Source organism: Labeo rohita, chromosome 15 (genome assembly GCF_022985175.1).
Source record: "Labeo rohita strain BAU-BD-2019 chromosome 15, IGBB_LRoh.1.0, whole genome shotgun sequence".
Lineage (NCBI taxonomy): Eukaryota > Metazoa > Chordata > Actinopteri > Cypriniformes > Cyprinidae > Labeo > Labeo rohita.
In genome coordinates, this window is record NC_066883.1 from 33591953 (window position 1) to 33605950 (window position 13998).

Consider the following 13998-nt stretch of genomic DNA (forward strand, 5'->3'; position numbering starts at 1 on the left):
GTATTAGTACAGTATCTTTATTAGGGCACAAAGATATCTTTGTGCTCCAAGCAGCCAGAAAGTGTTCAGAGTTTCGGCATCAAGTTCCCTCATCAGGGAAGAACAACAAGGGCACATAGAACGGATTATACTTCTTGCTCTCCTCCAGTGCAAGCAGAAAGAGAGAGAGAGGGAGGGAGAGAGGGAGAGAGGGAGGGAGGGAGGGAAGACAGGTGTGCTCGGTCTGTAATGAACTCAGTATTATAGGATCACAGTAAGACAGGAATGGATTACGTCTGTTGTCATTAGTATTACCATCATTGCTTGTGTCTTAAATAAACACCAAGACTCTGAAGCTTTGAAGCTTTTGGGGCTGTTCCTCAAACTTCTTCAGTACGTGGTTTCCAGGTAGGGCTACATAAAACCTACCTTTTCTGTCATGGCTGTAAATTTTTTTGCCACTGGAAGCTTTGTTTATCTGTCACTCGTTTCCCTTTTTCTGTCTAACTCTCTCTCTTTCCCTCTTTCCCTCAGAACCAATCCGTTGTTAGCGGGAGGAGTCCCACTAGTGGACCTGAGGGACGGATAGCAGTGTTTCACGAGTTCAGCGGAGCGTTTGACGACTCCGAAGGTCCGGTGGGGGGGCTTATCGGGGGTGTCGTCTCCGGTACAAGCGAGCGACATGCTCCCGCCTCAGAGAATCGCGGGCCGGAGAGCATTCCACTGGCGGACCGCCTCACCGTGGACCACGTAAGTGAACTCGGAATTCACAATATAGATGCTTCAGTATTAGTTTTCCCTCAAAAAGACTCTTACTTACCGTGTTCGTCGTAGAAAATGAGTTTAAGTGACATTTATACGAATGTGTCGTCTGGGAGCGCGGCAGCGTATTCCCGCCGGATGCGCGAACCGCGCTGGATTAATAACGGTCGCCTTTCTCCATCTCGCACGAGCGCGAGGAGCGTGTCTGATGCGCGCGCTCCTCCTGAAATTCTTCACTGCTTAGTTTACTGGGTTTCAAAGAACCGAGTCGAGTTTCATCCCGTCTCATTCAGATAGTCCGGTTTTGTTTTATTAAATACTTAATATTAACATTAACATTAATTGAAGATGACAGAGAATTTTTAAATTTCACGTCATGTATTTAAAAACATACATATTAAATAGGCTATGCCTTTTGTAGTTCGCTTTGTTTGTGAATACAGTTTCCATAAAGTGTTATATTCCCTTCCAATATCAAAACCAAACTTAAGATCTGCATTTGCAGTCTATTAAATTATGTGTGCGTGAGAGAGTTCAACTACATTGGGACAGTCTGTACATTAAAGGGATCATGTTACTGTTGGTGTACATTAGCAAGTACATTATACACTTTAAAATTGCAAAAGATACTTGAGACATCATTTGTAGTTTCTCAGATCACCCAACCCTCTGGAGAACCTCTGGAGAGCCCTTTTGAAAAAAGTAGTTTTCTGAACTTAAAAGATTAAACCCATAAGTTCTTCTTAGAAATCTGCAGACTGTCAGTGGTTGCTCTGATATCCTCTTAATAAAGGAAAGATTTTGAGACACTTGAAACAGGGATTAAAGTTTCCAATGTACACAATGAGATACAAAAGGTGCTTGGAGACTCACCAGAAATCTCAAGTTACTTGAGTGAATTACCTAATTACTTAAAGTAACATTGAAACTGTAATGTGAAGTGTTACCTTTTATTGTTTACTGTTTATTTATTTACCATATCGAATACTCCATTTTGCATTTAAGCTAAAGCAATGTTTCATATGCATGTAAAGGATGTTAAAACAGACTTCAGCCAGATGTTTGTGTTAGCCTTAGGTTGCATAATGTCATACTGGGATGATGCGTTCACTTATTCACCCTCTAACTCACTTAAATAATTAAATCCTATTATGGAAAACTGGTGTGCACGTGTGTTTGCTGTGCATATGTGTTATAGAAATATGACAAGAGAAGACGTTGAATTCCCTATTCCAGATGTTTCTGTGGCCTGAGGGAGTGTAAGAGGTTTTGTTAGAGTTTTAATTTTTTCCTCATGCATGTGTTTTTTCTATTTGACCACAGCTTTCCCCGAATCGTTGTTTGCAGAATGAGGGAGAAAAAAAATAATTACTGCATTGTGGTGCAACACATACAGTTCAAAACATGTTGAGTATAAACATCCATGCGGGATCAGTACTTGTAGGAATATTATTTAAAATGTGTAAAACTAAATCTTTATATGCCATTTTCCATTCTTATAAAATATGTTTTAACAGTGCAATTGTTCATGAGTTCATAAAATCTTTTAGAGAGATATATACAGGCTGTTCTCATTAGAGGAGTTCAAGCATGCTGGAAAATTGTTTGAAGATGTTACCTCACTCCTTTATTCATCTTTTGAGAAATTAAATGCAGACTTTTATTTCAAAGTCAATTTATTGCAAGCCAGTATGGTTCTTATAAAGCATTGTTTCCGTATTTTTGCACAAAAATATGTTTAGCTTTATAACCTTGGCTGTATTCATCACGAAATGCACTTGTGGATGCTTAAACAGGTTCCTGTTTAGACAGCACAATTTAATTTAAACCCACACATACTTTAAACTGGATCTCTTGTACTTTGCGTTAAAGACACAAAATACATTAGGCATAGAGGTAGTCATCTGCAGCAAGCCATGTGAAGTAAATCATACTTTAGAATATGTAAATGAAGCTGGCAAAGTCTGTTAGCACACTGTGAGTAAGCGTTGTGTTGCCTGACTATGATTTGTGCTGTCTTTTGTGAACTGACTTGGATCTTAAACAGATTTGCTGGAGTTTTTGAACTTCAAGAGTGCTGTTTCAGCACTAGTGGTTTCCTTGGTTTGAAGCAAAACATTCTATGTGTGTGAGACTGCAGTCAATGACGGCCGCAGTCTAATTTTAACCTGGTAGATAACTGTCTGTAATTATTTTATGCTGATCTGTAACATGACTCAAACCAAGCGATTTATGCTGTGACCAAATAAAAATACAAGAGCAAGAGAAAAAGAAAAGGGGGAGAGACTTACATTGCTTAATGCCCTCTAAGGAATGCATTCTTTTCTCATTGTGCAACCAGCCAAATGATTTGCAATGGAAATCAAAAGGTGAAAACCAGGTGAAACCCTGGCAATGGAGCAACCAGTGAGACACAAACATCAGAAATGACCTGCTCACTTTTGTGATCTAAAGAATGTAATACGTACAGTTGAGGTCAAAAGTTTACACACACCTTGCAGAATCTGCAAAATGTTCATTATTTTACCAAAATAAGATATCATACAAAATGCATGCTATTTTTTTTTTATTTAGTATTGACCTGAATACGATATTTCACATAAAAAAACGTTTACACACTGTATAGTCCACAAGAGAAAATAATAGCTAATTTCATAAAAATTATAAATTCTTATAAAAAAAAAAAAAGATAAAAAAAAATGTTTTTTGTTTTGTTTGTCCTGAACAATTAAACTACCTGCTGTTCTTTAGAATAATCCTTCAGATTAGATCCCCCCAAATTCTTTGGTTTTTCAGCATTTTTGTGTATTTTAGCCCTTTACACAGACTGTATCCATTTTTTTACAATGAGGACAACTCATATGGATCTATTACTGAAGGTTCGAACGCTCACTGATGCTCCCGAAGGAAAAACAGTGCATTAAGAGCTGGGGGGGTGTAAACTTTTGAACAGAATGAAGATGTGTAGCTACATCTTTCTTCTATTTTTGCCTAAATATCACATTTTTTTCATTTAATATTGCCCTTCAGAAGCTACAGAAGATACGTACATGTTTCCCAGAAGACAAAGTAAGTTAAATATACCCTGAACCTCAAATTCGGCTTTTAATGTATTGTGTTTCCTCCTGAAGCATCAGTGAACATTTGAACCTTCTGTAATAGTTGCATATGAGTCCCTCAGTTGTCCTCAGTGTGAAAAGATCTCAAAATCATGCGGTCATTGTTGGAAAGGGTTCAAATACACAAAAATGCTGAAAAACCAAAGAATCTGTGGGACCTGAAGGATTTTTCTGAAGAACAGCAAGCAACAGATACAGCAAGCTTCATTCAAGAAACAAAACAGTATTAAGAATCAGTGTCATTTTTATAAATTCAAATATTATTTTCTCTTAAGAAAATAATATAATAAGTAAATAACATTTTGCAGAGTCTGCAAAGTGTATGTAAACTTTTGACCTCAACTGTATCTGTATATAGAAGCAGCGGTACTTGCATAGAAACCTATACAAAGTAGCCAGAAATAAATGCTAATTTTAAAGAAACACATTAGATGGATTTAGAGGCTTTTGGATCTGAACTCTTCATACATATATATATACATATATATATATATATATATATATATATATATATAAACATTTGCACTGCTTAATATTTTTGTGAAAACCGTAATACATTTTTTTCAATATTTTGATGAATATAAAGTTCAAAAGAACAGCATTTATTTGAAATAGAGCATTTTTTTTTAACCTTATGCCTTTAGCTTTGCTTTTGATCAATTTAATGCATCCTTGCTTAATAGAAGTATTACTTTCTGTCTCTCTTTCATTTCCTTTTCCTGGTATTGCAGTGCCATGAGAGAATTAGTGCACCTGTTGTCAACAGAGACTCTTTATTAACTTGCCATTTAGCTGCTCTTTACCTAAAATGTTATGGTACACTAAATGCTGAGAAACTCCTTCGTCACTAACCCTTGAGATAAATGCCATACTCAAAGGCACAATTGTTGTACGGTTCTTAATAACAGGGATTTCTGATGCCTTCACAATGCTTGCGTCACTGACCACAATAGTCACCAAATGATTTCCCACGCTGCTCATATTCTCAGATTTACACTTGATCTTATTGTCTGTTTAGCTAGGATGTAAATGCACATTTATCACTTACATTCACTTGTTGCTCTTTTGTTGTTGAACCTGTGGCTTTTCTCTGAACTGCATGCATTTACAGGTGCGTGAGAGTGGCGTGTTGCAGTCGCCTGCGCTTTATGTGGTTCGCTCTGATGGTCCTGACGGTCCTCTGCGTGGCGCTGCAGATGCTGGGAGTTGTCCGACAGGCCAGGTTGAATATGTTTTATGAAAAATGCATGGTGACTTAAACAAAGCAGTTATAAACAGATTGAGGAAAACTTTCCACTTACATTCAACAGCTTGCATTTGACTATATGACAAACTTACTATAAACATTAATATTATATTATATTATATTATATGATAAACCTACAAAGGGAAACATTTCAAATCAGATTTACCATCTTGAATTGGATGATATATTATAATAAAGACAGTATAGAGGCCATGAAATATTATTGATTTGCGTTGGTTCCATAAGACGTAACATCTAAAATGTACTGACCCTTTCTCCATTTCTCTCTTTCTCTCTTTCTCTCAGGAGCTCCAAGGTTTTAAAACTTGTGAGTGAGCAGCTTGTCAGAATGCCTGCAGAGATCCACAGGCCCGTAAAGCGCAAAGACTGGGAAAACCTTTGGTCTGTTTCAGCAGCCATCGTTGAGAAACCAGTAGACCAGCATCCATTCATGCAGAGAAGAGACGAGAGTGAAAACCCTCATTCAGAACAGGGAAGGGACCAAATCTTGGAGGATACAAGAAAACAACTTACTAGCACAACCAAAGCAGCACCACCAATAGAGCCGAATAAACTCTGGCTTGTCCAAGAATTTTCAAAGCAGCCACAAAAACCAGCTTTCCCCAAAAGGACCCCAGAAATTCGCAAACCACCACACTCTGATGACAATAATGATAAATATACAGTAAAATCACAAGCGGATGATGCTGTCATGTGCCAGCCCAAAAACCACATTGTCTTCCTCAAGACGCACAAGACTGCCAGCAGCACCATATTGAACATTCTGTATCGTTATGGGGAAAGCCATAACCTGACCTTTGCCTTGCCGCTTAACATGCACAGCCAGTTATTTTACCCGGCATTCTTTGCAGCACACTTTGTGGAGGGTGTCAGGACTCGCAGCGTAAAGGAGTTCCACATCCTGTGCAATCATATGAGATTCAGCTCACAAGAGGTCAGTCTGAGAGCACAGTACCGTACTATGGATTCTAGGAGAGATGTAGCAAAGCATGCATCCTAAAGTAGTTGTTTTGCAAGACTGGATGAATAACAGAATATACTTCCATTTCTTCTTTCAGACTAGTGGATAAAAACATCTAAAATACCCATTTAAGGGTTTATTTTGTTATATTTTATCTATTTGTGTCTGTAGATTTCAATTACAATACATGTCTTTCAAGGCCATTTTCTCAAAATGAGTTTTTCTCAAGTACTGAGCCAACAATCTCCACAGAAGCACTTAGATACACCAAACCCATTTTATTCCTATCTATATTGTGATGGTTTGTACAAAGGTTTGTTGTTCATATATCATTCGCCTGATTTAAATTACATTTTAGTCCTACAACCATGGTGGAAACTTTTTTTCTGGACGGTATTTTCTGATTTATGGAGTGATAAAAAAGAGATATCCAAAATTTCCTCTGTAAAAACCTGTATCTCTAATATGGCAACAATATGAAACAAGAAATTTGAAGCTAGCTTCATCCAGTTCTCAGATTTCTGTTCTGCAGCAGTATATTTAATTATATAATGCCTTATTTGCAACAACATTTCAGACTTGTAATACAAAACAACTGCCTTAATGTACTGTAATTAATCAGCTACACTCAGCTTTTGCATGATGCCATTGAAAAACCATTTTTGGTTCCCCAGAGAACCTTTCAGTGAACAGTTCTAAAAGAATCATTTTGAAGTACAATTTAAAATCTTAAGAAGCTTTTTCGACTATAAAGAACCTTTTCTGAATTTGAAGGATTCCATGGATGTTCAAGGTTCTTCATAGAACCATTGATGCCAAAAAAGAACCTTTATTTTTAAGAGTGTAAAGAATACAGTGATATCTATTAGTTAAAAAATTACCATATTCATCTGTAGTGTCTTGTCTTTAAAAGTAAAGTTTTTCAACAGAAGCCCTTAAATACCATAGATTGAAAAATGATTAATGATAAATATTACATAATAAATAATAGTATAATAAATTAAGAGAATATAATATTTACTTTTTATTTGGAGTCAGTTTTTTCCAGCACAATTAAAAAAAAAAAGCAATTCCTTTCATATATGGACACTGTTTTTAATAAATATTTTTTTTTATTTTATTTTACTTATTTTTTAAGTAACAGTTTATTTTATCCTAGTGATGCATGATAACAGATAGACTCCATATAAAATGTAATGCTTTCTCTTATTTATTTTTTTGTTTAATTTATTTATTATTCTCTATTTGTAATTTTATAGTTATTTGCACTTTAATTGCACATATTTAATTGCATATATTATTAAGCACCTCTAAGGTGAATATGTTTGCAATTTTGTCAAGACTGTAGTGTGAAAGCAATCCTGGATATGCATAGATGACTTAGCAAGCACATAAATCATTTGAAACAACTGACTATTTTAATTTCCAAGAGGAAGGCGAAGCACGCAGTGCTGGATGAAAGAAGGCAGGTGCAGATCTGAATGATTTAGAAGACATTTGCACTGATTGCATGTAGATTGCATTCTGGGACAGAACTTCAGTTGAGCAAGATGTATTTATGATTCTGAAACAGAGCAAGAGGTCAAAATATCACCAGTTTGTACTTGGAAAAGCTGAATAAAAGATTTATATTGTTTTTGACTTGCAGGTGAGGAAAGTGATGCCTAGAGACACATTCTACTTTTCCATTCTTCGGAATCCAGTGGCGATGATGGAATCCCTGTTTGTTTACTACAAAGCGATCCCAGCTTTCCGTGGAGTCAAAAGCCTTGAGGAGTTTCTGATCCAGGGTGGGCGGAGCTACAACGCCTCTGTGCCTAATAACCACTATGCACGTAACATTTTGACCTTTGACTTTGGTCTGGATAATACAGCACCTGAGAACAACAACGAGCTGGAAAGACGTAGTGCCGAGGTCATCGCTGCTGTGGAACACGACTTTCCACTGATCCTCATCTCGGAGTATTTCGACGAATCACTGGTGCTCCTAAAACATGCCCTCTGCTGGTCACTGGATGATGTTTCGTCTTTCCGCCTCAACAGTCGCAGTGAACGCTCTCGCAAGCCCTTGAGCGCAGAGACCGCAGAGCGGGTAAAAGAGTGGAATTCTCTAGACTGGCGATTGTACCAGCACTTTAACGACACTTTCTGGAAACGCATAGACTCCACATTCGGGCAGACGAAGCTCCAACAGGAAGTTGAACTTCTGAGGGCAAAGAGGAGGAACCTTGAGCAAATGTGTCTTCAGGAAGGAGGGGCGGTAGATCCTGCGCAGGTCCAGGATACATCACTGAAGCCGTTTCAGTATGGCGCAGCAGTTATTCAAGGTTATAACCTCCGACTGGGGTTAAATAATGACACTCGTCAGCTTTGTCAGAGGTTGATTACACCTGAACTACAGTACACCTCAGCTTTGTTCACCAAACAGTTCCCTCAGCTAGCGGCCGCACGTGCTGCCGTTGCTAAAAAGATTGCGGCTTCTAGAAACACTGCAACGCACAGAGCTGTTAAGCGCAATATTGAGACAAATGTGCACACAGCAGTGACGAACAATACCTCACATAACAATACATACAAAGCCATTGTGGATGAACATAGCTTGCACAGTTTAGCTAATTCTGTTGTTCATAGTGAAACACAAAGTCATTTTGATGTAACAAAACAGAATAAAGAAATGAAAAGAAACTCACATAAACGTACCACACAAAAACACTTTATAAACTCAAACATACATAAGGAACCACAAAAACCTGGTATATTGAGATGAATTAACCAATTAGAACTCAGAACAGAAATTGTTAACTCAAAAGAGCGGTCAGATTTAGGAGATTTGGCTGCCTAAAAATCTCCAGTGTCATCATAAATAGTGTAGCAATGTATGAAGCACAGCTCACAGATTCATTTTGACATACGTGACCAACTTGAAAACGTGGGAACCAACTGACTTCTATAGAGTGTTTTCACGACGCATCATCAATCGGCCATATTGGCGGCACTAAATGTAAACAATGCCACTGAAGCGAACGAAACAAGCATATTTCGCTGATTATTGCTGCTGAAAATGGTCAATTGTTGTTATATTTTGGGCTGTACTAATCGTTCTGACCAGGAAAAACATTTGGAGTACAATAGACGGCCAGAAATTATAACAAATTAAGGAGTGCAAAAAACTGTCTGAGGAACAAAAGGTGTTTGTGGTTGGCCAAAATGAACCAGGATTTCCAGGGCAAGAATCTTGACAACATTCGTGTTTGTTCTTATCATTTCCAGTCAGGTAGGTGAAATATTAGGCTAATATCTTAATTAATACTGCTCCTACATATATTTACCACCTACCCTGGTAATAAACCAGCATATGCTGGTAGGTATGTTTTGATGCTGGTTTAAGCTGGTCCTTTGCTGGTTCATGCTGGTCCTTTGCTGGTTTATGCTGGTCATGTTGCTGGTCAAGGACCAGTATAAACCAGCAAAGGACTAGCTTAAACCAGCACCAAAACATACCTAACCAGCATATGCTGGTTTTTTCACCAGGGTTTTAACTTTAGTTTGTCAAAATATTGCGCACGTTCCTGCTTCCTAGGTCCTTCTCTATATGATTTAGCAGCTTTCACATGCTTTTCCGTGGTTTAGACAGGATAAATTAGTAGAACAACGTATTCATTAGTACATTAACCATGAAATCATTGCTGATGTTTACATTCGTGCATCGCCAATATTGCCGCGTATCCATGAGCAAATGATGATGCAAGTGGAAACCCTCTACTGAAATGGGGTTTTCCCCACAAAATTTCACTCCTCAGTGCTAACTGTGACTGCACATACAAACAACACCGTTCCATTCATATTTATTTGTACAAAGATAACAGCTGTAATCATCACAGTGCACATTTATACAGATTTAAAGTGTGACCAACCAGTGAGCAGTGTTTCTGCATTGCTTTTCACCAGCCTTGCTCCTCCGTTGCTCACTCTGCAGTGCTACAGCAGAACAAATCATATTTTACCTGAATTGTAAATGTGAATTTGCTGTCTGGGTCGAATGTGATGCAATAAAAAGAAATGACTTGCTATTATGTTCTCACAGACTGCTCGTAATAATCAACATACAGTACAACGGGACAAGTGTAGTCCGTTTCAAGAAGGAATGACTCTTATGAGTCGGTTCTTTTTGTGAATCAGAAATATATACGGCTCAACAAACAATCGACTCTTTTAATGATGATACTGTTATTTTTAGTGACTTAAAAGCAAATAGCTTCAGATTTGTTCTATATTTCGCAAATTCTATAATTTCGCAATTCTGATCTTTTTTTTTTCAGAATTGTGTCATATGAACTCACAATTCTGACTTTTTTTCTTAGAATTGTGAGATATATGCTCACAATTGCGATTTATAAAGTCAGAATTGCGGGATATACACTTGCTATTGCGAGTTATAAAGTCCAGTTCTGAGGAGAAAAAATATATAACTCGTAATTGTGACTTTTTTATCTCACAATTCTGACTCTTTTCTTGCAATTGCAAGTTTATATCACTCAATACTGACATTATTTCTCAGAATTGTGATTTATCTCACAATTCTGACTTAACTCACAATTGCAAGCTTATATCACAATTCTGGGAAAAGTCAGAAGAACCTTTTTCTTTTATTCAATGGCAGAAACGGGCTTCCATAGTTATGAGATGGTTATTTTTAGTGAATCAAAAAATGTAGCGAGACCAGTACAGACCAATAAACGACCCTGATAGCACACGTACATCTCGGAGACGTCTTTTTGACGTCTTTTTTTAGATTTTTTGCTCATCTGCTATACGTCTATAGGACGTTTCCTATCAGATGTCAAATAGACGTCTTTTAAGATGTTTATGATTTAGAATGTATGTAAAACTCACATCTGATGTCTGTCAGATGTTTGTACACAACAGATGCTTTCCAGATCAAGAGATCTCTGATTGTTTTCAACAGCAGATGGCGTTACAAGCAATACTGATTACTTGGCAGCGCACCGCTCCTGTCAAGGAGAGCTTGGACGAGAACAGAGCGCTATTATCATCAGTTATCGAAAGAGACGCCATTAATGGTTTTAAGGTAGTCACATCCCTGATAGCACCCGTACATCTCTGAGACGTCTATTTGATGTCTGCAAAACGTAGTTTGCTCATCTGCAATACCTCAATTGGACATTTCCTATCAGATGTCAAACAGACGTCTATTAGATGTCTTTAAGATGTTTATGATTTAGAATGTATGCCAAACTGACATCTTGCAGATGTCTGCCAGACAGCTGTACACAGCAGATGCTTTCCAGATCATGTGATCTTTAACAGACATCTTGCAGACATACATGTGCTATCTGGGGAACAAATGACTCCTATGAACAGGTTATTTTTAGCGAATCAAAAACAAACAGCACAGGAATGAACCGGTTATTTTAATGAGTAGGTCAAACTGATAAGTTTGATGAATCATTCACTGAATTGAATCCAAAGAGGCACTGAATCAACATCTGACTCACTTACTAAACTAAAAGGTATCATTATTTTCAGTGATAGGCCTAGGTTTTTTTTTAAATGAACCAAGGTTTTTGTCAGTATCAAGTTCATATGACAGCGTTTTGTTTTTTAAATACTGTAGGCTGAATGGAATGGAACGGTAGCCTGTTAAGTTTTGATTAAAATATTATGTTTGCATATGACATCTATTAATGTATTTCTGCTTTAACCTCCAGCAAAACCATGTGATAGCTAATGTACCTAATGATTTTGGCTCTCAAAATATTACAGGTTGTAATTGTATGCTGTGAGACAATAATAATCAAGTGTGATTCATTGTCTTAGAAGACTAAGTAATATCTCGTTGACCTTGCACTTTCTGTTCAGACATAAATCATCTCATTTTTATGAAAATGATTTTCCATTTTAGACCAGGAGAGGCTTATTGTGCCTGTTCAGCTGTTGTATGTGTATTGGAAAATGCAAACCTTTCTGCTCAACATGTCTAAGCTATTGCTCTAAAACCAATGGTTCGAGTTTCCAGCATGAGTCAGAAGTTTATATAACATGGATAAAATGTGCATTTGGCATCTGCAAAAGTACAGATTCATCTCAGCTAGGTTTTTGTTATAATGATAATTGGAAATTGACCTATACAGCAGTGTGGTGAATAACTTGGAGAACAAGCACAAACTTTGTAAATGCAGCTATTTATTTTTGCACTGTGTGACTTTTCAAATTGATTTATTGTTGCGCATCACTGGAAGAAAGTGGAAAATATGTCACCGGCAATTTCCGACACATAAATCACAGCCTAATGCAAAATACATTAAACAGATCTTTTAGGTTTTTGTGCTATTTCCGACACAAATTAAACGTTTTTTTTAGTGCTGTGGCATAGTTGTGCACAGGGCAAATAATAGCTGTTTTGCTCAGGTTTGAGTCTGACCTGGTTCATGTCCTGATCCCATTTTATCTTTTCCATCTGCATTCTGCTGTCCTATAAATAACAACAAAAAGCCCTAAAATAAAATGACATATAAACAAAATGTATGAACCTCATTGTATTAGATAAAAATCTCAAAGCAGCTGAAATCAACAAACAAAATATATTCGAATTTTCTCAGAATTAACTGGTGCTAATGTGATGCTTATGAAGTCGGGTTTACACATCAGATCGAGTTCACTATGAACAGGATCCAAATCTAAATAGTTTGTTTTTATTTGTTAATTTGTTCATTTAGTACTTAATAAATGTCATTAGATGTCTTTCTTTAAAATGAACACTGCTTTGGTATTTTATTATGACAAATGTGGTGTAAGTGTTCAAGTATTTAATGGAGCCTCTGTTTCTCATAAGTGGAAACCTAATTAATGTAAATGTTCTGTGTTATGATGGATTTAATATAATGGCCATCTACAAACCCAGTCTGGAAACCCAATGCATTATTGAGGCCAATTTGAATGAAGAAAGCAGACTTATGCTAAGGGCTAATGCTGATTGCCAAGTTTTACCAGCCTTACTGAGACTCTGAAGGACCCAGACCTTGATCATTATACCAGCCTTCATAAAAGATCATCTGAACCAAAGTCTCAAAGCTTTAATTTCAAAGTTTGCTTTAATGTCAGAGAGCAATATATATGTGTGGCACCTAATTTCAAATCTCTGAAAACTATACATTTGCAGCTGTTTCATATTTATTAATAAAAGATGATTCTCTGGTGATGGTTGTGTTTTCTGCACAAAAAACAAAACAAAAACAAAACAAGCATGAAACCTGATTTGTGCCCTGCACTAAGGTCACATATTTTCTAGTGGAATGAGTTTTTGTGGCATAAGTTAAGAATCAAGCCCACAGCCTTGTGTAACAGTGAATTTATCACTCACCAAAAAGCCAAAGAGCAGAAGAGCTGCTGTGTTTGAAGGTTAACTCTCACTAAGATGTCTTTCATCAGTGTTGCTAAAAGAATGTATTTGGATAGACATGAAAGACTTTTTAATCATCTTGGATTTTAGTATGGAGATCTGAGTCACCTCACCTGTAACCAAACAAATTTCAATCTACGTGTCTCAACAGCAGAACATTAAACAAGTACACAAACAATTCATCTGCTGCATAAAAAAAAATTATTGTTATTGTGCAGGCTGCTATTTTCAGTGACTAGCAAATGTACCAAATTTGCACAGCTAATACATTTGTTTCAAAACAAATAGACAGTAAAATTAAAACAAATTAGATTGCCTTAACCAACTTTTGCAGGCTTGTTTTTAATTTTTCCTTTTTAAAATAAAATTATTATGTATTGGTCATGGGTGTCTTATTTGGGTGTCTGTATTATAATGTGCATGTGTTGAAGTTACTGTGAAATGTTTTAATAATTATTCATCCATGCGGATATGGAGTCTATGCACCTTA

At 36.8% G+C, this 13998-nt stretch overlaps 1 protein-coding gene across 1 annotated transcript; it reads left to right on the forward strand.

The window, feature by feature from the left end:
• The first annotated feature begins 239 nt into the window (after positions 1-239).
• On the forward strand, positions 240-13304 carry gal3st2 (galactose-3-O-sulfotransferase 2). The gene is made up of 5 exons (XM_051130036.1): positions 240-387; positions 514-729; positions 4972-5082; positions 5413-6061; positions 7737-13304. Exons 2-5 carry the CDS (start codon positions 662-664, stop codon positions 8853-8855), a joined length of 1947 nt encoding a protein of 648 aa, XP_050985993.1. The 5' UTR covers positions 240-387; positions 514-661; the 3' UTR covers positions 8856-13304.
• The last annotated feature ends 694 nt before the right edge of the window (positions 13305-13998 follow it).